The sequence below is a fragment of the Leptonychotes weddellii genome, chromosome 5 (assembly GCF_054177405.1).
Source record: "Leptonychotes weddellii isolate Sample4059 chromosome 5, ASM5417740v2, whole genome shotgun sequence".
NCBI classification, from domain to species: domain Eukaryota; kingdom Metazoa; phylum Chordata; class Mammalia; order Carnivora; family Phocidae; genus Leptonychotes; species Leptonychotes weddellii.
Window position 1 is genome coordinate 5269599 of NC_138373.1, and position 21812 is coordinate 5291410.

Consider the following 21812-nt stretch of genomic DNA (forward strand, 5'->3'; position numbering starts at 1 on the left):
CTGTTTCTATTGGGTGGCACTCTTTTGGAAACTTCTCGGCTTCTCTCACCAGGATCGTTTCCTGAGTGCCCTTCAAAAGCCTGTTCTGGAAGCTGAAGCTGAATTTCCCTTGGAAACTCAGCCTCAACCATCCTAATTCATCCCGGGGCTGCCTGAACGCCCCTAACGTCGTCCAGAAAAGAAGAGCAGGAAGGTGAAGATTGTAAAATATCGCCTCCCGTTTTGCTTCTCTCCTCATCGCTCCCCTCTGCGGGAATGGAGACACCGACTGTCCTCCAGCACTTTCTCTCTGGTCTCTCTCTTTCTCCCCGCAACTCATGCTCTGCCCTTAGCTGGCTTCTTTCCCTTCCTGCCCACTATAGCGGCTCACATGAGTGTTCTCAGGCCCCAGAAGTATGCTGGGAGGAGGAAGACAGGGAGACCTGGAAGGTGCAGCCAGGACCCCAGGGTAGAAGCCGCAGGACACGGGTTTCAGCTCCAAGAGGAAGAAATGCACGCCGTGTCACGTGAGACACGGGGCCCCCTCGGGAGGTGGCAAGCCTGTCACCTGCTGTGTCTGTGCAGAGACCAAATGACCAGCACAGATACACAGAAAGTGTGCTCCAGAAGCAGATTCCCTGGAGATTCTGACTCATCAGCCCTGAGGTGGGGCCTCCAAGTCTGGAGTTTTTAAAAGAAGCCCTAAGGACCACATTTTGAGAAGAAATTCCTATGCTGGCTGGAGTCAACACTCGTAGGCTATGGGGCTAGGTGCTAAATTACTGTTTGTTGAAAGACTCAATGAACAAATGAATAATGAATGAATTTGAAGACATATTAATATTCCTCCGGCCTCCTCCCGTGTTGGGTGAGGGAGACAACAGCTCTCGGAAGGGAGCCTTATCTCAGCAACGGTCCTCAGGGGCCTGAAAAATTTGCTGTCTTCAACAACGTTTTTTTTTTCCCCTTTATTTGGAAATGTGTTTTATTGCATAAGAAAATATTTAGCAAAATTTATAGAGGTTTTTCCTGAGTCCACAAAGAGAAGTATTCCCATTTGGAGCTGATTTTTTTTAGATCTAACATTTTTATGGGACAGACAATATTTAAAGTAATACTTTTTAAAAAATAATGCTTTTTAATTAGTATGCATCTAGTTGTTAAATATAGAGTTAGCAAGTATTATTTTTTCTAAAAAGAATAATACACTAGAAAAATTTTATTTTTAAAAATTTTTTGTATGTAAGATACCTTTTTAAAATTTATTTTTATTTTTATTATTTTTTCTTTATAAACATTTTAATAGTTTACAATGAGCCCATGTATGAAGTTATTATAAAATTTTTAATTTTTTTAATTTAAATTCAATTAATTAACAGTGTCTTATTAGTTTCAGAGGTAGAGTTCAGTGATTCATCAGTCTTTTTTTTCTTTTTTTAATTTAAATTCAATTAATTAACATATAGTGTATTATTAGTTTCAGAGGTAGAGTTTAGTGATTCATCAATCTTATATAATACCCAGTGCTCATGATAAACACAGCATGACATCAAGTGCCCTCCTTAATGCCCATCACCCAGGTACCCCATCCCCCCACCCCCTCCCGGCCAGCAACCCTCAGTTTGTATCCTATGATTAAGAGTCTCTTATGGTTTGTCTCCCTCTCTGATTTCTTCTTGTTTTATTTTTCCCTCCCTTCCCCTATGATCCTCTGTTTTGTTTCTGAAATTCCACATATGAGTGAGATCATATGATAATTGTCTTTCTCCCATTGTCTCATTTCACTTAGCATTCAACAATGTTATTTTTAAAATCTGGGTTAATGTGACTTTAGAGTAGAATTCTTCTGGCCTGAGCATCCTCAGCATTCACAGATGAGCCCTGGGTCTGAGTCAGTGAGAACAAACAGGCTGCTTTAAAGATCTCCATCGGTCATTTGTGTATTATTTGCTCGGGCCGCCATAATAAGATACCACAGGACACCACAGACCAGGTGGCTCAAACAACAGAAATTGGTTTTCTCTCGGTTCTGGAGGCTGGAAGTCTGAGATCAAGGTGTCAGTAGGGCTGGTGCCTCTTGTGGTCTCTCTCCTTGGTGTGTAGATCACTTGCTTCTCCCTGTGTCCTCAGTAGTCTTCCATCCATGTGTGTCTGTGTCCTAATCTCTTCTTATAAGGACACTAGTCCAATTGGATGAGGGCCCACCCTAGTGACCTCATTTTACCTTAATTCCCTCTTTAAAGACTTCATTTCCAAATACAGTCATATTCTGAGGTCCTAGAGGTTAGGACTTTCAACATGTGAATTGGGAAGGAGCCACAGTTCAGCCTGTGGCCATTTGCAATCAGAAATTTCAGATTTCTGGGGCGCCTGGGTGGCTCAGTGGGTTAAGCATCTGCCTTCAGCTCAGGTCATGATCCCAGGGTCCTGGGATCGAGCCCTGTGTTGGGCTCCCGGCTCAGCGGGGAGTCTGCTTCTCCCTCTCCATCTGCTGGTGCTCTCACTCTCTCAAAGAAATAAACAAAATCTTAAAAAAAAGAAAAGAAAAAGAAATTTCTGATTTCCAGAGAGTTGTGGGTCCCCGTTTATTGGAATGAAGGCTATACCCCAAAACCCACAGAAGTCAAGGCACCTGTGGACTCCTAGAACCCACACACACCCACAAAAAGTGAAACGAAGTCATTAACATATGGTTGCACATAGCGTGATCATGACAGTGGTGCCAGGTCTGTGGTCTAAGGAGGTGGCACATGGGGTGGTTCCCTTAGTCACCACACGGGGGTGGGGGGGAGGAGGGGAGGGCTCTGTCCTCCCTGCTCGCCTGCGCCACCGAGACCCTTCCCGACAAGACCCCCCTCTCTGCGCACAACCTCCCCCTCCCTGCACTTTCTCTCCCTTTTCTCACATTTGGGCTCGGGGAGGTTGAGTCACTCTGAAGGAGCTTGACAAAATGGCTCACCAAAGTGTTTTTATTTTAATAATTATCAGCCCCACATGCTTCCCCGGTGAGACTCCTCACTTGAGCTGTGATAAACACAGCAACCGGAAAGTCACTTTATTAAACCGTAAATGTTTGCCACAAATCACAACTAAATTAGCCCTTGGTGGAAGCTGCACAGAAGCTCCGGCCCGCTGCTTTCATTCCGCGAGGAAGGGCAAGGTAACAACAGACTCCGCACACTGTCTCATTAGGCTTTAAAAATCCCCGGCGTCATTCTGTCTTGCGGGTTCGGACGTGCTTGACAGGAACGCACATGCGCATGCGCGTGTGTCGCGGCTCTTGCTAGTGCCTTCGCGGCCCGCTCGGGCGCGGGGATCCCCATCACAGCCCACCTGTCCGTCAATCCCGCTGCCTGGGGGCGGGGGGGGGGTGGAGCCGCCAGCACCCAACTGGCCACGATGGGGTGAGGGTGGGCGGTGGGGGTGGGGCAGAGGAAACAGATGCCCCTCCACCTCTCTAAAGCAATGGGTATCTAGAGACCCAACGCTGCAAAAACTAAGCCAGGAGCCCCCTCTCCAACATGTTCTTGGGCATCCCTGCTTCTCTCCTGGACTCAGTTTTTTCAGCTGTAAAATGGAGGAAATGGAGTAAAACAGCGGTTTTCAAACCATGCGCCACGGAACCTTAACAGGGGCACCTCAGAGTTCCCTGTGATGATCCAGGGGAAGTCAGAATGGGCAGGCTCGGAGTTCCCCACTTTGCTTCCACCCGAACAATTCTACCTTTACCTGTTTTGTATGATGTGGTCCTGGAGGGGATTTTTTTTTTAAGGGGTTCTGAAGTCAAAAACTGTTCGAAATACACTCGACTTAACGGCCTCTAGGGAGGTTTCTGGTTCTAGGTTTCATGAGACTGTGATTTGATCATGTGATTTTGGGACCTGGACAGACTTTTAGTGGGGAAGGTTTATTCTCAAGCCGCTCTTCAGTGGATGATCACCTCCACACCTGTCTGGTGGTAGGGTCTTGTGACTCTGCCTGGTATCATATTAGGGCTTGCGGCTTGTTACTATATCTGATCGCTCTATGTCCCCTGGAGAGCCTGGTTATGGTAAGTCAGAGTAATAAGGGTGCATCCGTGTCACTAGTCCCCATTTCTGTGTCTGTGGCAGGGACGACAAATCAATTACCATGCTTTCCTGCTGAGCGCAGGTTGGAGCTCAGCATCCTTCTCATTCCATTGCTCCAGATAGCCCCACCAATTGATATGCAAAAGCATGCAGGATACAACCTATATGCCAAGCTCTTCTCCCTCCCTTCTTGATAGAAAAGTCCCTGAAAACATGGGGACAGGCCTTGTTGTGGCTTGTGCATGATGCCCTTCAAAGCATTTCCTTTCCTGTTCATAGGGAGCTTGGGGAAGATCTGTATCTGTGGCGGCTCATATCCAAGATGGCCCCAATGGTTCTCACATCCTGGCGTGGTCCCCTCCCACACCGAATACAGCTGACTTGAGTAACCAATGGGATATTGTGGAAATGACAGCATGACTTCAACATTAGATCATGTAAGGCCTCGGGGCTTCTGCCTTGTTCTTTCTCAATCACTCCCCATGGAGGAAACCAGCCACCATGTTGTGAGGATACTCAAGCTGCCTTGTGGGGAGGTCCACATGCCACCCACAGCCAACACTTAACTTGCCAGCCACGTGGGTGAGCCCCCCTGAGAGCAGATTTTCCAGTCCCAGCCAAGCCTTCAGATGACAACAGCACCCAAAGACACCCTGACTTAAACTTGTTAGTGACCCCTGGCTAAGCCATGCTCCCATTCCTGACCTACAGACATTGTGTGAGATGATAAATGTTTACTGTTCTCCGCTGCTGAGATTTGGGGTGATTTGTTATGCACCCAGGGGTAGCTGCTACAGTATCTACATCCACACATGCTAGGGGGACTCGAGCACAAAGAGAGGTACCACGGTGATAACCACAAGTAATCATGGATTGCCACAGAGCTCTGGAAATAGAGGATAATTTGGCCCCAGACAAGGTGGGATGTTGGTAAGGAAATGGAGTGGGAGGTGGGAGTCTCTTTGATGTGGCTGTGACTCACCCAGTGATTCCTCCCTATGGTGGTGTTGCTTTTCCTTCTACCTCTGCCCATACAAGCACGTCTCTGACCGAATGTACTAGTCAAAACCAGAAGGCCTCAGGTCTCTCACGCCCTGAGAACTTATCATCTAAAATCACAACGAGGAGGCCTAGATAAAGAGAAAAGAGTGAACAAAAGGAAGAAAAACAAACTTTTGGGCTTCCCACTGCCCTTTCTCTTTTTATTAAAACACTTATCCGTCACGATTATGAATCCTGAACCCTAACGAGTCACCAGCACTGCCAGTGTTTATTGCTTTGATGGGAGATCTTTTTTCATTATTTGTTTGGGCTGAAGCTAAGTCATAGATTTACTGCTTTGCTCATGACCGGTCTTAAAACACGTGATTTAAGCTGTCAGAATGCAAATAACTCCGAATATCCTCATGAATGGAGACACCAAGGAGGGTTTTATTGTTGGAAAGAAAATAGTGGATAAGAAATAATGCTGATAACAGTGAAATGGTCCCTGTACCTACAAAAGAAACAAAAAAGAAAAAGAAAAGAAACACAGAAAGAAGGAGGGAAAGAGGGGAGGCGGGCATCATAACAGCTAAAATTCTGACAAAACTTAATTTTAAACTCTAGAGAACCAGTATAAGGCCCCTCATATACTGTCCGTGGAGGTCTGTGAGGTTCAATACCCACCTTCCTGGCCTGCCTCTGGAATGTTTTCCCCCAGCTGACCTACAAACACTTTATGTGGAGAGAGAGAGGGCCCCATGGCCTCACAGTGGGTCTGATCGATGGATTCTTGGCCAAGTATCGGCGACCCTCCACGCCCAGCAGCCAGCATAAAATATTTGTCCAGTGACCGACTGAATGAGAGATGGGAAAAGTGGCTCTTTTCAAACTCTTCCTTCCGCTGTGTCCTCTTTAACCACAAAGGACGAGTGCTAATGACTGCTATTTAGGATTAGACGGTGCCAAATCACCTGCTGGCAGCCATTACTCTCTGTTAATGGGGGAAGGGCCTCTAGGGAGCTGCCGAGTCCAGGATTACGGATGTATATAGATGTCACTTCTCAGAGTCAGGTCTGTCATCCCTGAGATTGTGGTGGCCCCCACGTGGAGCTGACTGCCATTCCAGATCTGCCGGGATTGCTTCCACCCCCAGTAGGTGCATTTGGATGTAACCAAACCAATGAGCGCTGAACCCCACTGGGCGCCAGGCACTGCGCCGGGCCAGGGAGACAAACATGAGGGACCCTGGGACCAGGGGGTTGAGCAACCAGGAATAAATCGTGATGATACTACATGAGGAACGGAAGGAGTAGGAGGACTTCATGGAAGGTGCAGCCTTGGAGATTCCTTAGGTAGACACAAGTGTCACACCGATGGGACAAGGTGACACAGATGGGACAGGGTGACGCCTGAGCTAGTCCCACTCTCTCCTAAAGCCACTGGGGCCTGATTGCCAGGGCCTTGAAGCCAAGGTAGAGGTATAAGCCAGGGTCCTAAGAGCAGCAGGGAGTCTTTGAAGGTGTTTAATGAGTGTTTCAGAAAAGGGACTGGCAGGAGGGACCTTCATCTCCTGCCCCTGGATGGACAGGGCTGAGGCATAGGCTCTTGAGTCTGGGGGCCCAGGTGTAAACCCTGGCTCTGTCACTTCCGGCCGGGACTCCCTGGGCAAGTTCCTGCCTCCTCTTGGTTCATTCCCATTCCTCCTATTGTAAAATTGGGGTGAGGAGGGTGCCTGCCCCATGTGGGAGGGCAAGCATGAAGTCCCATAATGCCTGTGAAACATTCAGCATTATGTCTGCTCCGTGACGAGCTCCCAATAAATATCAGTTCTTATAATTATTCCCCTGCAGCTCCTAACACAGGCCCAAACACATCCTGATGTTCAGAACATATGAACGAATGAATGAATAAAATCTAACCTCATTTTATAAACATAGGACCTGAGGGGTACCTCGGTGGCTCAGTCAGTTAAGCGTCTGCCTTCGGCTCAGGTCATGATCTCAGGGTCCTGGGATCGAGCCCAGCATTGAGCTCCCTGCTCAGTGGGGAGTCTGCTTCTCCCTCTGCCTCTGCCCCTCCCCCTGCTCTTGCTCTCTCTCTCTCTCAAATAAATAAATAAATAAAATATTAAATAAAAGAAAAAAACACAGGACCTGAGAAGGTCAGGTCATAACTATCGCCTAGGGCAACATAGGTATCAAGGAACAATTTGAGACAGATTTGTACATTAACCGTTAAGAGTCAAAATAATAACCCAAAGCCCTCCTAGACACTGCTGTGCCTTCCTCAAAGCTCTCTCAGGAAAGACACAGTAACGTGATGATCCAAACTGGACTTGTCTCTGAGTTTTACCATATTTCAGTTATGTTAAAGTTCTTGTCTTAGTCAGCATAGAAGAGGTTTTGTGCATTAACAAAATAACCCTAACATCTCAATGACTTAACATAGATTTCTTTCTAGTTCACGGTACGTATCCGGCACATGAAGGCAGGGCCCAGGGAGGGACTGCCTATGTTTTCTCCACGCAGTCACTCAGAGATCCAGGCTGATGGAGGCCTTCTCAATCATCCAGCCAGGGCAAGAAAAGAGCCTGGAGAATCGTGTCTTCTTTTCAGTGCCTCGACTCAGAAATGATATACACCACTCCTTGTATATCATCGGCCAGATACGGCCTAACAATAAGGGTGCAGCTGCCATGAGCTGGGAAGGAAAGGCAAACAGGAGGTTGATGAACAAGAGTAATATCCACCCAGTTCTTAATCCCCCCCCTTTTTTTTTTTTCTAACTAGAACATTTAGCCAGTGCACCTCATTCGAAGGATCTGCTGAAGCTAGGTGGGTCAGATTTAACAGAAATCCAATTTGAAACTTTCTGGGCCTCCTCTTTCCTTCAGGGGGGGACTGAGTTTTGCTTGAATGCCTGTTCTCTTTCTGTAGTTTATAGAGTCAGAGGGAGAGAGCATTACGGATTTACTGTGGACTTTGCTATATGTTTTATGCTTTGATTTTATGTCCACACTCGTGTTCATTATAAGGCTGCTATTCCCTTACTTAGCCAATTTTATGGCTACAAATACAAGTTGGGTGGAGATTAGAGGGTTAAATTAATCTGACAACAGTATCTTTGCTTGCTATTACAGTGGAGCTTATAACATCAGTTGGGCTGATTTAACAAAATTTATAATGTATTCCACAGTTGATGGCTTGAGCCTAATTGAACACAAATTTATAATACCATCCAGTGTTGTAATTAAAATGTGGTAAAATTAGCCCATCAAATATTGTATATACACGCAGTCTCACAAAGCCATCAACGGCTTTGTTTTGTATACGGTCAATTACATTTTCAAAGTGGAATCCTCAGAAGGATCCATCAGACGAATCAAGATGAAAGGAAACCAATTGAGGACTTAAGGCTGCTCTAAATTGACAAGGAAACACTTGGAAAATTGTTTTCAGACAATGACAGAAATTAATTTTCCAACGTGGTGATTTGGGGGTGCAATTAGTCTCCCATGTTATTTGAATGACCACAGGATTATTGGAGCCCCGAGGTGGCTCAGATGCATGGAGAGGGAGTTGTCCACGTATCTCTGTCCGGAGTCCAGACCGTGTGGGAAAGAGAAAACAAGATGTTCTTCCCCCCAGAAAACGATGATGACATTAAAAAGGCAGATCTGCCCCAGGGATGGATCATTGTGTGGGCTTCATTAACTACAATTGCTCTTTGCTATGTGACGATTTATTCTATCATGGGGGCATCTTCAGATCAAAAATTACATTCTGAGTCTAGAAATACTCCTTCCTTAACTATTTTAAAAGGAGAATGAAAGGAGCACCAGGACGCAGTGCTAGTGATGGGGAAACTGTTCTCACCATCAGGGACCCGTGTTTGCATTTTATTAGCCTTCTGCTGAGGTAGAGTGGAGAGGCTCTTTCTTCAACTCAGAAAAGCAGAGGAAGGGACAGACTAATAATGAGTTGTCTTGGTTGCTCCTCTTATTTGGGGCATAAGTACTGATCTGTTGCAGGCAGGCGCTCTTCCACCTGAGCTAGCCCCACTCTCTCCTCATTCCCCCCTGCTGGCATTGGGTTGAACCCAGAGTTAGCGCAAGGCAAGGCTAAGATCTCAACGTCAGTTCAGGGATTTCCCAAAACCACTTTCGGGTTCAATAATTCACTAGAACAACTCACAGGACTCAGGAAAAGCACTATACTTACTAATACAGTTTTGTCAGAACAGAAGAATACAAAATAGAACCAGCCAAAGGAAGGCTTTGGCTTTTGTACGGGACAAAGTCTACCAGGAGCCCAAACGTGGAGCTTCTGTGGTCCTCTCCCCACAGAGTCCTGGACGATGTTTCCCCCTCCCAGCTGTGATGTGTGACGATACTCAATGAGCATATTGCCAACCAGGGAAGCTCATGTGAGCTTCAGTGTCCAGAGTTTTTACTGGGGTTTCATTATGTAGGCATGATTGAATCCCTGGCCAAATGGCTGAACCCAGTCTCCAGCCCCCTCCCCTCCCAGAGGTCAGGCCTGATATCACATGGCTGAAAGCTCCAGTGCCCTAATCACGTGGTTGGTCTTTTCCCTGTGGCCAGCCTCCACCCTGAGTCATCCCCTTCACTTAAACTATGGGGAGGTCTACCAGAGTCATCTCATTAGCATACACGATCAGGTATGAGAGGTCCATGAATAACAAAGATCCTTCTATTACTTGGGAAATGCCCCATGCGTAGAGGTTACCTCCCAGGAGCTGGGACAAAGTCCAGACCTCTCTTTAGGGGAAGCCAAATTCCTTACACGTAAGATGACGTTCCTACCCGGGAGGAAGAACTAACTGGACCTCATTGGGTTTTACCAGGCAGACCCAGCCAGAGAGGCCCAGAGAAGCCAAGCTCATCTGCCCAGGACCCCTGAGTTGTCCAAATAGCATTTACACATCAGATCCTGTCCCTCCACCCTCATACCTGGAGCTGCACCTGCCTCTCACAGTGCCCTCCTCTTTTTTTTTTTTTTTTAAGATTTTATTTATTTATTTTAGAGGGGGGAAGGGCAGAGGGAGAGAATCTCAAGCAGACTCCCTGCTGAGTCAGGGCTTGGTCCCATGACCCTGAGATCATGACCTGAGCCGAAATCAAGAGTTGGACGCTTAACCAACTGAGCCAGCCAAGCACCCCTCACTGTGCCTCATGACACCAGTCATGTTGGATCAGAGTTCATCCTAATGACTTCATCTTGATTACATCAGCAAAGATCCCATTTACAAATAAGGTCACGTTCACAGGTACAGAGGTTTGGACTTAAACACATCCTTTTTGGGGGACGTGATACAACTCATAAGACAAAGGAAGATTCCCGATATTTCCGTCTTGCTTATATCCTGCCCTGGATCCTGCTCCCCCATCATCCCCATCCCCACAAAAGTCCCTACTGGAAAAAGATGCGATGTCATTACTTGGCCCCACCCATAAGCAGTGCTTGTGCTCACCAGCTAGAACCTGCTCTGTGCCAGGAACAAAAAAGAGACCCCAATGCTGCCCTCGGGGGCTCCCGGGCCACACACACTTCCACACAAGAGTGCCCCCTCCCTGGTGGGCTTGGGGACGAGGCCTCATGTGTGCAGTGGGGCCTTTCTGTGGGCCCCTGCAGGGCCAGGCAGGGCATCGGGGGTCAGTGCCCAAGCAGGAAGCCCACTTACACAGCAGCGGATGTCAGCACGGTGTGGGGTCACCCATCTCTCTTGTGGTTGGCACAAGGTCCAAGCCTCCACAGGGAGGGTAACCGCCCCAACCAGGAACCCCGCCAGGGGCCATTCATGCAAGGAGCAGTGGGGTGGGCTGCCCTCCTCCGCCTCTGGGAGGGGACGTCGTGTCCAGGCCGGCCTGAGAAGGGCCCGGCTTTCACAGGGAGAACAGCTACACCCCTCTCAGGAAACGGGTTCTTTTTTTTTTTTTTTTAAGATTTTATTTATTTATTTGAGAGAAAGAATGAGATAGAGAGAGAGCGCATGAGAGGGGGGAGGGTCAGAGGGAGAAGCAGACTCCCCGCCGAGCAGGGAGCCCGATGCGGGACTCGATCCCGGGACTCCAGGATCACGACCTGAGCCGAAGGCAGTCGCTTAACCAACTGAGCCACCCAGGCGCCCAAGGAAACGGGTTCTTAATGACTTTAATCTTTCCCTCGGTTTTTTGTTTCTTTTACACAAGCAAGTCAGCTCCCCCACCGAAGCCTGGGAGCAGGTGGGGCAGGAAGTCTGTGCCAGGTGACTGTCCCTTGCCTCAGGTACTTGAGGGGAGGGGGGCGCCCTGTCAACCGCATCACAGATCCCCCCCCGCCCCCCCTCGTGCACCTGGCACTCGTGCATTGGCTGGACCTGCTCTCACAAAGCACCTCAGGCTGAGGGGCTTTGACAAGAGAAGTTTATTGTCTCACAGTTCTGGAGGCTGGAGGTTGGGTTCTTGGGGCTGCAAGGGACAGTTCTGTCCCAAGCCTCTCTCTAAGCTTCTGGAAGTCCCCTGGCTCGTGGCAGCGTAACTCCCAATTTGCACGCGGTGTTCTACGTGTGTGCGCGCGTGCATGCGTGAGTACACGATTGTGCATCCGTGTGCCTGGGTCCACATTTCCCCCTTTCTTTTTTTTTTTTTTTTTTTTAAAGATTTTATTTATTTATTTGACAGAGAAAGACACAGCGAGAGAGGGAACACAAGCAGGGGGAGTGGGAGAGGGAGAAGCAGACTCCCCGCCGAGCAGGGAGCCCGATGCGGGACTCGATCCCAGGACTCCAGGATCATGACCTGAGCCGAAGGCAGTCGCTTAACCAACTGAGCCACCCAGGCGCCCCACATTTCCCCCTTTCTAAGAGGACTCCAGTCATATGGGATTGGGACCTGCCCTGATGACCTCATCTTAACTCTGTGAAGACCCTATCTCTAACTAAGGTCACGTTCTGGCCTACTGGGGTTTGGGATTTCCACGTAGGGGTCGGTGGGGGACACAGTTGAACCCATAACACAGTGGTACCCAGCCTGCATCACAGCCTCTCCCAGCGGCAACCAGAGCCCTTGTGCTGTGAAGTTGCCACTCCTATAGGGACCCCGTGTCCCTTCAAAGCGGGCCCATTGGACACCGGGGCCGGGACTTTTATCCAGGAGATTGTTACACAACTAAAAGTTGTGTTTTAATACCTTCTCAGCAGCCAGCCCCACTCCCCACGTCTCCCCAGCCGGAAGCCTCCTGTAATCATGGGCCCCACCAGCTGTTACCGGCAGGGAGGGGTGTCGGTAATCATCTGAACTGCTGGGGATGGGGGGCAGTTATTTGGGGGGCACATTGGCAGAGCAGGGGGAGGCACCAGGTGGCCAGCCCGCAGCTGAGCTCGGATGTGCCTGGAGAAATGGCAGCGAGGCATTGAGATTCAACCAGAAATTGGGTCCTTGCCCTCAGCAGTATGGGTCTTCCCTTTCCCAGCCTTTTCTGCAGGTGATTTAGAAGCTTCCAGGGGAAATATCCTGTGGGCATATCCCAGGGGTATGTCCCATCCTCAGTCCTTCTCAATATGCAAAATACACACAGCCGACCCACCCTCCTCTGCAGATGACAGCTTGCAATAGCCAGGAATTGCACATCTGTTCCCAATACAGCCTTGAAGAGCGTTTAATTGTGTTCTTTCAATGCCCCACATTCATTGATCTCTCGACAAACTGTGGGCTCATATCTAAATTAAAATAAACTAGACACCTTATTCTTCATCCAAGGCAAATGTGCGCGCCTTGTGCCTTTGAGTTAGGCTTCCTGGGCGCATCTGAAGGGCTCCGCCAAGGTCTTGGGGGCTGAGGACTTGCCGTGATGAGGGAACACGTCACACAGCACGTCCCCCAATGTGACAGGTATGGGGGTCAAGCTGAAAAACCCTGTCACAGGAAAAAAAAAAAAGAAAGCAATTGGCAGTGCTAGGTCAAGGGCAGGCTTGGGGCTCAGGGGACCCAGTCCAGCAGCTGTTCTGCGTTTGGGTTGGGGGTGAGGCCAGAGGATGAACAATTCATGCAATGGCACGCAGGGACCCTGTAGTTAACATAATAATCACCGTACTGTTATTCGAGGTGAGCTTGCACCAGACTGAGCACTCTGTGCCCATCATCCTTTGATCTCTCCATCTCTTTCCTCCTCCAGGACCCCCAACACCGAGGGCTCAAAGTCTCCTAATGCCCCGTGGAAGGCACACCGCTGACCCTGTTTATTGGGATGTTTCTTGGTGAGGGCAGAGTGTGGCATTTGCATCAGACAGACCTGGAATCTGATCCCAGCTCTGCCATTTCTCACTGTGCAGCTGGGGCTCAGTGAGCGCTCCTCCCTGAACTTCAGGCTCCTCATCTGTGAGTGGCCATCCCTTACCCACCCAACGACCTTAGAGGACAAGACAGAGAGCGGATGGCTAATAGCAGGCGTTGGTCTGTGAGGTTCCCAATTGGAACCCTCCTCATACATTGCTTTGGAAAGAAGTGACAGTTCCTCGGAAAGTTAAACCTAGGGTTAGCATGTGACTCAGCAATTCCCCTCCTTGGCATATACCCAAAAGAATGAAAACATATGTCCACAGAAAAACATGTACATGATTGTTTATAGTGGCATGATTTTTAATAGCCAAACGGTGGAAACAAGCTAAATGTCTATCAGTGGATGAATCGATGAACAAATTGTGGTATATCTGTACAATGGGATATTGTTCAGCAGTAACACGGAACAGAGTGACGACACACGCCACAACGTGAAGGAGCCTGGAAAACTTTATGCTGAGTGAAAGAAGCCAGATACAAAAGGTTCACATAATATATGGCGCCATTTATGTGAAATGTCCAGAATAGGCAAATTCATAGAGATAGGAAGCAGATTAGTGGTTGCCGGGAACTGGGGAGAACGGGGAGTGACTGCTGACCGCTCTGGGGTTTCTTTGACAGGTGATGAAAATGTTCTGGAATTAGATAGCGGCAATGTTTGTGCAATTTTACGAACATACTGAAAACCACTGAACTGCACACTTTAAAATAGTGAATTTTGTTGGTATGTAAATTATGTCTCAATTAAAATTTTTCTCAAAAGGAAAGGAACATAAGACTTCTTAGAAAACTCTAAAGTATTTTTAGTGAGCAACACTGAAGATCAAATAAGGAGAGAAATACTCTCTGTTTGCATGGGAAGGATCAATATTGTGCAGACATCAGTTGCCTTCAAATTGATGCGTAGATTCGGTGCCTTCCCGATCAAAATCTGGTCCCATTATTTCCTCAGTCCTTGCCAAGGGTCCCACGCAGTTTAGGAGCCCCTACTCTAAACGAGCCTTTGCTAGCACACTGGTGAAGGATGAGCGAGGCGCCGTGCACGGAATCACTTTGAGGTCTCCCTCTTCACAGTGCAACACAAGGAGGCCAGGCTCTGCAGACTCCAGTCTCCTCCAGAATGGACTCAAAACACAAGAGCAGCATCCGCCTGAAACGAATGTCTTGTTTTTGGTACAGCAGCCTTGGGGTCCGCCGTTTCCTTCAGAGCAGGGGATTCCAGACTTCCTTCCTGCATAACTCCATTTCCTAACCAGTCCCCCCCAACTCCTCCTCCAAAGTCGGGCAGGCCCTGCTTTGCCCAACTGATAGCAATGCAGTTGGAGCCTTGGGAACTCAACCCAGAGAACTGATGGAGGGCTAAGCTCAGGAGAAAGAGGCAGAGCCCAAGGCATCTCTGCTGTGCCAGACCCTGTGCTGATCCCCAGGGACACAGGCCCCAAAGCTCCACTGCCAGTCCAAGAAGGCTTCATGGAAGAGGAGTCTTGAGCATTCCGATACTCACTCCAGGAAGCAATTGGCTCACTCCCCTCTATCCTGATCTGTCCCACCGAGGCAATGTGAATGTTTGGGATTTGCACCTGGCAGTCACAGCCCTATCCTCTGGTGGCAGTGCCCAAATTTTTCTTGGGGATCCCCCCCTTTCCACTGGACATGGTCTGGCAGGGCTGTTAATCAGGGTCTCCCATCTACCCCGGCCAGAAGTCAGACACATGTCTCTAGTGGGCCAGGTCAGCCAGAAGCTAAAGCAGGCAGCACAAAGGCTGAAAACATTTAAGCCTCTCCAGCCAACAACAAGCACTCAAACTCATTGGCTCCTGGGACCAGGTCCTTGGAGCAGACATGGTCCTATCCTTCCCGGCGCCCACCTCTTCCTGTTGTCCTTGGGTTTGGGGAGTCACCGTGTCTTTCCGATACACCCGTTTTTTGTCAAATTTAGCCAAGAGTTGGAGCCTTGTGGTGGCTTCTCTGATCTCTACCATAAACTCGCCCATTGGGTGATAGCCATAGTGATTGTGGAGGTTTGGCCCTACCTTTGGGTCTACGAGTGGACCCTCATTGGTCTAAACCAAATCACAGCATCCCATTCCCCTTGCCACAGTGATTGGTTTAAAGGCGACAGAAAGCTCCAATTGGTCCAATAGCCCAGGATTTTTGTTTTGCTTTGGGGGGAAAAGCTCTCACTGTTTTGTTAGACGTGAATGAAGACATGTGCCTCAATCCTGCAACCAGAAGGGGGTGCATCTCCAAGATGAAGCCAGCACTGTGGAAGTAGAGAGACAGAAAGAAACAGTCTTGCTTGACATCATTGAGCTACTGGATCGACCCTCACCTGACACCCACCTACCTTTAAACTTTTCCCACAAGCTAATGTATTTCCTGTATTGTTTAAGCCAGCTGAATTGGGCTTTCACATGCAACCAAACCTTCCTAACTAACCCAGTTGGTTCCCTATTGCCAGTAGAGAAAGAAAGAGACTGTCACTGTTCTCATTTTATAGCTAAGAAAACTAAAGCTCCAGGAAATGATGACAATGAGGATTTTAACCCAGAAACTCTGATCCTACCCATAGCTGCCTAGTTCAGCACACTTCCCTGAAGGTTCTTGCTTGCATGAAGAAAGAGGGGGCTCCCGGCAGAAAATACTAGAATGACAGCCTGTGTGTGGTGCTTGGGGCTAAAACGAAGGAGAGGTTGAGGTCCATGGGGCTCGTGCACAGAGCCTAATTCAGAAAGGGGGCAGAGAGGTGGCTGGACAGCTCAATCTGTTGTGATTACAGTAAGGAGTGTGAAGTGAGGAAAGGGTGTTCTAGAACAATCATTGTGGCCAGACCATGAGGAAGGAGATGGTGATGAGAAGGGATGGAGGGAAGAACTGCATTCAAGGGTCATGGGGAAGGACTATCGGTATGACCCACTCTCCCTGGTGTGCCCCGCAGGACACCTGCAGGATGGGAAGGCAGCCCAGGGCCCGCTCCGAGGACATGCAGGGAGGGGACAGCCAGGCCCTGGGCAAGTTGTGGCCCAGGTGCAGCTGAGGCTGGGACTGCAGTTTCCCATCCAGACACTTGTCAATTCTCCCGGGAGAAGCCAGATTCTGCTTAGGAGCTGGGGATGTGCCAGAGACTCAGGGAGACACTTAGCCAATCAGGAGGGCTCTGATCCAGGCCCAGACCCAGCCCTTCCCAACACTTGGCAAGACCCTGACCCGGAAGGCCAGAGGGGCGGGGAGGGTCCAGGAGTTCATTCTCATTCTCAGAGTTGGTTCTGTTGACCTTGGGCTGTGGCTCATCAGAAGAGAGGATCTCCCTTACGAGGCCTGGTCGCAGACAGAAGTGTGGATCCAGATGCCCCCAGCATCCCTGCACTCACAGCCAGGCCTGGAACGTGGGTCCTCAGGCCGGTATGGCCCGAGTGCAGCCCTCAGCTGGGTAGAAGCAGCTCGGGGCCCATTCAGTTTGATTAAATCAACACCACCTCCAGGCCTCGCAGCCCTCGGCTCCCTTTCACCTGCGTCCTGCTCTGCTCAGCTCAGCTCCCCAAGGGCTGCGAGCTGCACCCCACCTTGGGCCTTTGCCCATGTGGCTCCTTCACCAGGATGCCCTTCCGGCCAGGCCTGGCTCTTCTTCTTTGCAGGACCCTCCACGACTGCAGGTAGGTAGAGCCTATGAGGTTGTGGGGTTCGTGTGCCTGGACCGACAGCTCTCCAGGTAGAACCTGCTTCCCACGGGCAGGGCCACCCCTGCCACAACCTCTGGAGGTGCCCCAGGATTTTGTCGCATCTCTCTGGGCCTCTCTCCCCGCTTCAGGCCTGCCCCACAGTCGTGCCCCTCGCTCCCCTTCTGGCTGCGAACACGACCCCACCCCGGCCCGGGGCGGAGCAAGCAGCTCACCTCCCACCGCCCAGCACCCACCGAGGCCTCCTCGCTGGTGTCCGAACACGTCCAGGATGCTTTCACCCCAAAAAGCTCCTCTTGGAATGCAGCCGGCGGCCCTCGGTGGGTGCCTCATTTCGGGGCTTCACTCAGAGACCCCTGTGTCCGCTTGCTGGTGCGGCCGTAGCAGGCTACCACAGGCTGGGGGGCTTAAACAGGAACTTCGGGGCTCACGGTTCTAGAAGCCTGACATCAAGGTGCCGTCGGCAGGATTGGTTCCTTCTGAGGCCTCCCTCCCTCCGTAACTTGCCGTGTTCCCCGTGTCCTCCCGTGGTCGCCCCTCTGTGCGTGTCTGTGTCCTGATCTCTTCTTAGAAGGACACGAGGCACGTTGCATGAGGGCCCACCCCTGTGACCTCGTTCCACTTTAATCACCTCTTTAAAGGCCTGTCTCCCGTTACCTACGGGGAGACATATAAACTTGCAGGGGACGCGATTCAGCCCGGAATAGCCTCCTCCTCAGAAGGAACTCCTCGGACCAGCCCTGATGCCAGCCTCCTTCCCTGTCGTGTCCCTCTTGGTAGCACTCAGCGCCCCTGACAGACCTCCTGCTCTCCCCCGCACCCCGCCCCCGGCCAGCCACGAGGACGGAGTCCCCTCGGGCTCAAGGACTGTCTGTTTGTCTCTGTGCCATCTGCAAGTTGAGGGTTTGGGGTTGGGGGAGGGGGGGCTACTGTGTGGGCTCTCTTGGCCCCCATTCAGGCTGTTGAAACAGGCCCTCCTGGTCCAGGGAAGGAGGGCACTGGCTTTCTCTGGAACCTTCTCCATCTCCTACCTGTGGTTTGGGAGGAGGAGTGGCTGCCCCATCATTTCTGGAAAGAGAATTTAATGGGGTGGGTGAAAAATATCACCCTGTCAGCTCCACTGTGCCTGCCTGCAGCCTGGTGGACACTGGCGGTTCTCCCCCCGCCCAACCCCCGTCCCAACCCCGCCAGGGGTGGGCCATCCTGGGGAGCTGGTGCTCCCCGCACCCCCTGCCTGCACCCAGGGCCCCAGCATGCCAAGGCCTCTGCTCCAAGGGGCTACGCTTCCCAAACTCTGTCTAATTAGTTTCCTCCCACCAACCCCTGACGTGATAACAATGGTGTGGGAGACCCCTTCCGTGGCAGGTGTCGTGCAGCTCCCCAGTGCATCCCGGGCAGGAGCCCTGCACCTGCACACCTTAATTAAGCAAGTTAATTACTTGCCAACTTAAGGGCCTGATCAGGCCTTTTGCACGGAAGGCCTCTGGGTCTGCTTTGCATCCTCGCAGCCCTGGGGCATCGCTGACTCCCACACAGGACCCAGCCTGGGGCTCTCTGAACATCCCAGAATCCTTGTTCATCATTTAGCCAAGAAATGGCGGCCACAGACTCATGGGCAGAATGAGCAGGGATGTTCGTAAAGCCCAAGGCACAGGGGAGGGAACAAGTATGTCCTGAAAATGTTTTCAGCAACAAGTGCACCTCACTTGTCCGTGGAAAGAGCTCTTCTCATTTGCTTTTGTACCTACTGTGTGCAGGCGGGGGTCGGAGGCAGGGGGCCCCCAGGTATTTGCATAACAGCCCGGGCGCTTGCTGACCTGGCATTGGCTCAGGACCCCAGACAACCCCTTTGTCCCTTCTTTAGTCCCCCTCCCACAGCTAGCTCAATCCTGGCACCCTCTGCCCAGACCCAAGAGGTTCCTTCCATAATAAGGACGTGCATGGCCCTCGCCCACATTGCTACTCAGCACTTCACAGTTTACAAACTCTTTTACATACTAGGTTATTGGAATCCTCTCTGAGAGATCTTGTGTCCACTTTACAGGTGAATAAGCTTAAGGGTAAAGGGGTAAGTCTATTAGAACTTTTCTGGTAGCAAATAACAGAAATTGTTCAGTTCAATTAGATTATGAAGTTGTGGGGGAGAGCAACTCATCTCTTGGGTCATACAATTGAAAATTTAGGAGTAGGGTAAATTGACTTCAGGTATAGTTGGATCCAGGTGTCAAAATGGGTCTTCAGTAATCTATCTATCCTCAGTTCTTGACTCTATGATCTCTGGGCTGGCTTTATTCTCAGGGAGACTGTCCTTAAAGTGAAAAAGGACCAGCAGCCACTCCAGGCTTCTGTCTCTCCCATGTATCACCACACTGGGCAGGTCAAAGTGAGGCAGGTACTAAGACATACCTCCTGTCCTTGATACCTTGCTCGAGGATTCACAGAGACCCTCCCACCCCCACCCCCACTCCTGGCCTGGGCTGGTCAAGCTTGCTGGCCCAGGCTCCCTTGGACCACCTTGCCCGATGGGGCAAGACATTAGACTCTCTGCTTCTACCCAGCTCCCAGACCCCCCCTTTCCCTCCACCCTGCTGCCCACTCTGTCCATACCACCATCACGTTTTCTCCGTGGCCCAGCCACTGTGCTCTGCTCAAGTCATGCCTCAGTTAGCCTCTCATCTGTGGCTTCCTTCCCAGCGATGTGAGAACAGTTATCACACAGTCCCACCATCCTATATGCATATGTCTCGGCCCTCCCCACCCAGACCCCAGGAACTCTCTAGAACAGGGCTATTTTCAGCTCAGCTTCCCCACCCCCCAACAAAGGGCCTGGCACAGAGTTCTGAATGAATGAGCCAATGGTGGACAGGGTGTCAGCTGAGGCAGCCTTCTACACACACTTGAGGCCATGGGCTCCTGACCTCATGGGGTACCGGCCAGCAGGGGCCCATCTGAGGGGGAGGACCGCCCAGCTCATGGGGTGTGCTCAACAAGCACCTCCATCTGCAACAGCTCCCCAAACCCACCAGCCAGGAACCCTGGGGTACATGACATGTGTTGGTCCACAGAATGGCCACCCAGCATGGAGCTCCAGCCACAATGGAGGGTGAACCAGCAGCCTCAGCAATGGGGCATGGGAGTCATTAGGAGACACTGTGCACTGCACTCAGAAGTGGGGACAGTCCCTCCTGCAGGCCAATCGCAAGTTTAATGAGCTGTGCCCAGCATTGGGGCCCCCCACTCCTGGGGCTACAAGAGAGTTTCTGGAACTCCACTGCATCTATCTGTCCCCCAGCACCACCCAGAATTTGAGGACTCCAAGCATGCAGCAGAAACTCAACAGATGTTTGTGGAAGCTAAAATGTTTCTCATCTGTCCACCTTGCTCCGTCTGTAACACACCCCTCTTCCTCCCTCCTGCAACTTCCTGAGGCATCACCCCTCACCATCACGAGGCCTGTGACTGTAGCACAGGGCGGGACGGCTGCCATGGCTTGAGAAGCATGATCTGCTTAGATGTTCACCTAATTTCAGTTTTTCATCGATAACATGGAAATATTAGTAGCCCTCCTTCCACTGCAAGTGAAAGAAATCCAAGTTCAAAAATTCTTAAGGAGAAGGAGAAATGTAAGGACTCGTGTTACTAAAACGTTCAGAGTGAGGACTTCAGGTACTGCTGGATCAAGGGGCACAAGCATGGCTCAAGGCTCATTCTCTTGGCTATGCTAGCCTCTGAATTGGTTTCATGTGGATGGGCTCCTTCTGTGCCTGTGTTGGAAGTTGCACTCCCCACCCCCCCATGCAGATCCTGAGACAAACATTTGAGTGAAATCATTTATTTGTGAGATTTGGGGGCCAGGAAGTGAGAGAGGGAAGGGAAGCAGCCAACGTAGTGTGCATTGCAAAGCAAATTTCCCCGATGGGCACCTGGAGCGTAATCCCACAGGGGAAGTCTAGGAGACTGTTGAGAACATGCCTCGGGGTTGTTCTGCCTGAGGGAGCAGGTGGAGCATTTACCCACCAATGCTTATCCATCCATCCGGTTCACTCCTGGAGCGAACTCACTCCTGCAGCAGGGCAAGCTCTTCGGCAGAGTCACAGGGACCTGTAGGAAGCAATGTCTGGGGTTTGCTCTGTTTGGACCAATAGAGACGTGGTCTTACCTGACTCCCAGCCAATCACATTCCAGCCAGGGGTGCGGGAGGCACTGATTGGCTGAGAGGGTCATATATCCCAGCCCCTCTGGAATATGCTAAATGGGTTGAGTTTAGGTCACATGCTCCACCCCCCCATCCCCACCCCGACCTTGGCACACACTGGCTGAGCCCATGTCACATGCTCACCCCAGCTGCTGGTGGTAGGGACCCCCCCCCCCGCACACACACACTTTATGGCCAGAGATTGGGAGACGGATGGTTCTCCTAGGAAAACGGGGGTATTATAACCAGGAAAGGGGGGATCTGGGAGCTGGGTAGATGGAAACCAGAGATGTCACCCCCAGAGCCCCATTGGGTCGTTTGGGCATTAAGGACAGTCAGATACGGAGTGTGGGGCACGAGGCTCAGCACCTGACAGCCACCTGGGGTGCGTCCGTGTAACTCAGCAACCCACACCCCCCACAGCATCTGCGGATGGGCCACCCTCAGCTTGCTGCCTCGTCTCCCCCTTTTCCAAGCTTTCCTTTTTCTCCATCAGACTTTTGCATTTTTCTGGAATCTTGGGCTTTGTTTTTTTATACAGGAAAGAAAATGAAAAGAAAAAAAAAATG

At 50.5% G+C, this 21812-nt stretch overlaps 1 protein-coding gene across 1 annotated transcript in view; it reads left to right on the forward strand.

Annotated features, from left to right (window-relative positions):
• The window catches only part of NPTX2 (neuronal pentraxin 2), a 78574-nt gene extending 64462 nt beyond the window's left edge, over positions 1–14112 (forward strand). The window contains exon 6 of the mRNA XM_081819304.1: positions 13208–14112. Within this exon, the coding sequence (XP_081675430.1) occupies positions 13208–13240 (33 nt within the window). The 3' untranslated portion in view covers positions 13241–14112. The remainder of the gene's footprint in view (positions 1–13207) is intronic.
• Positions 14113–21812: the final 7700 nt, after the last annotated feature.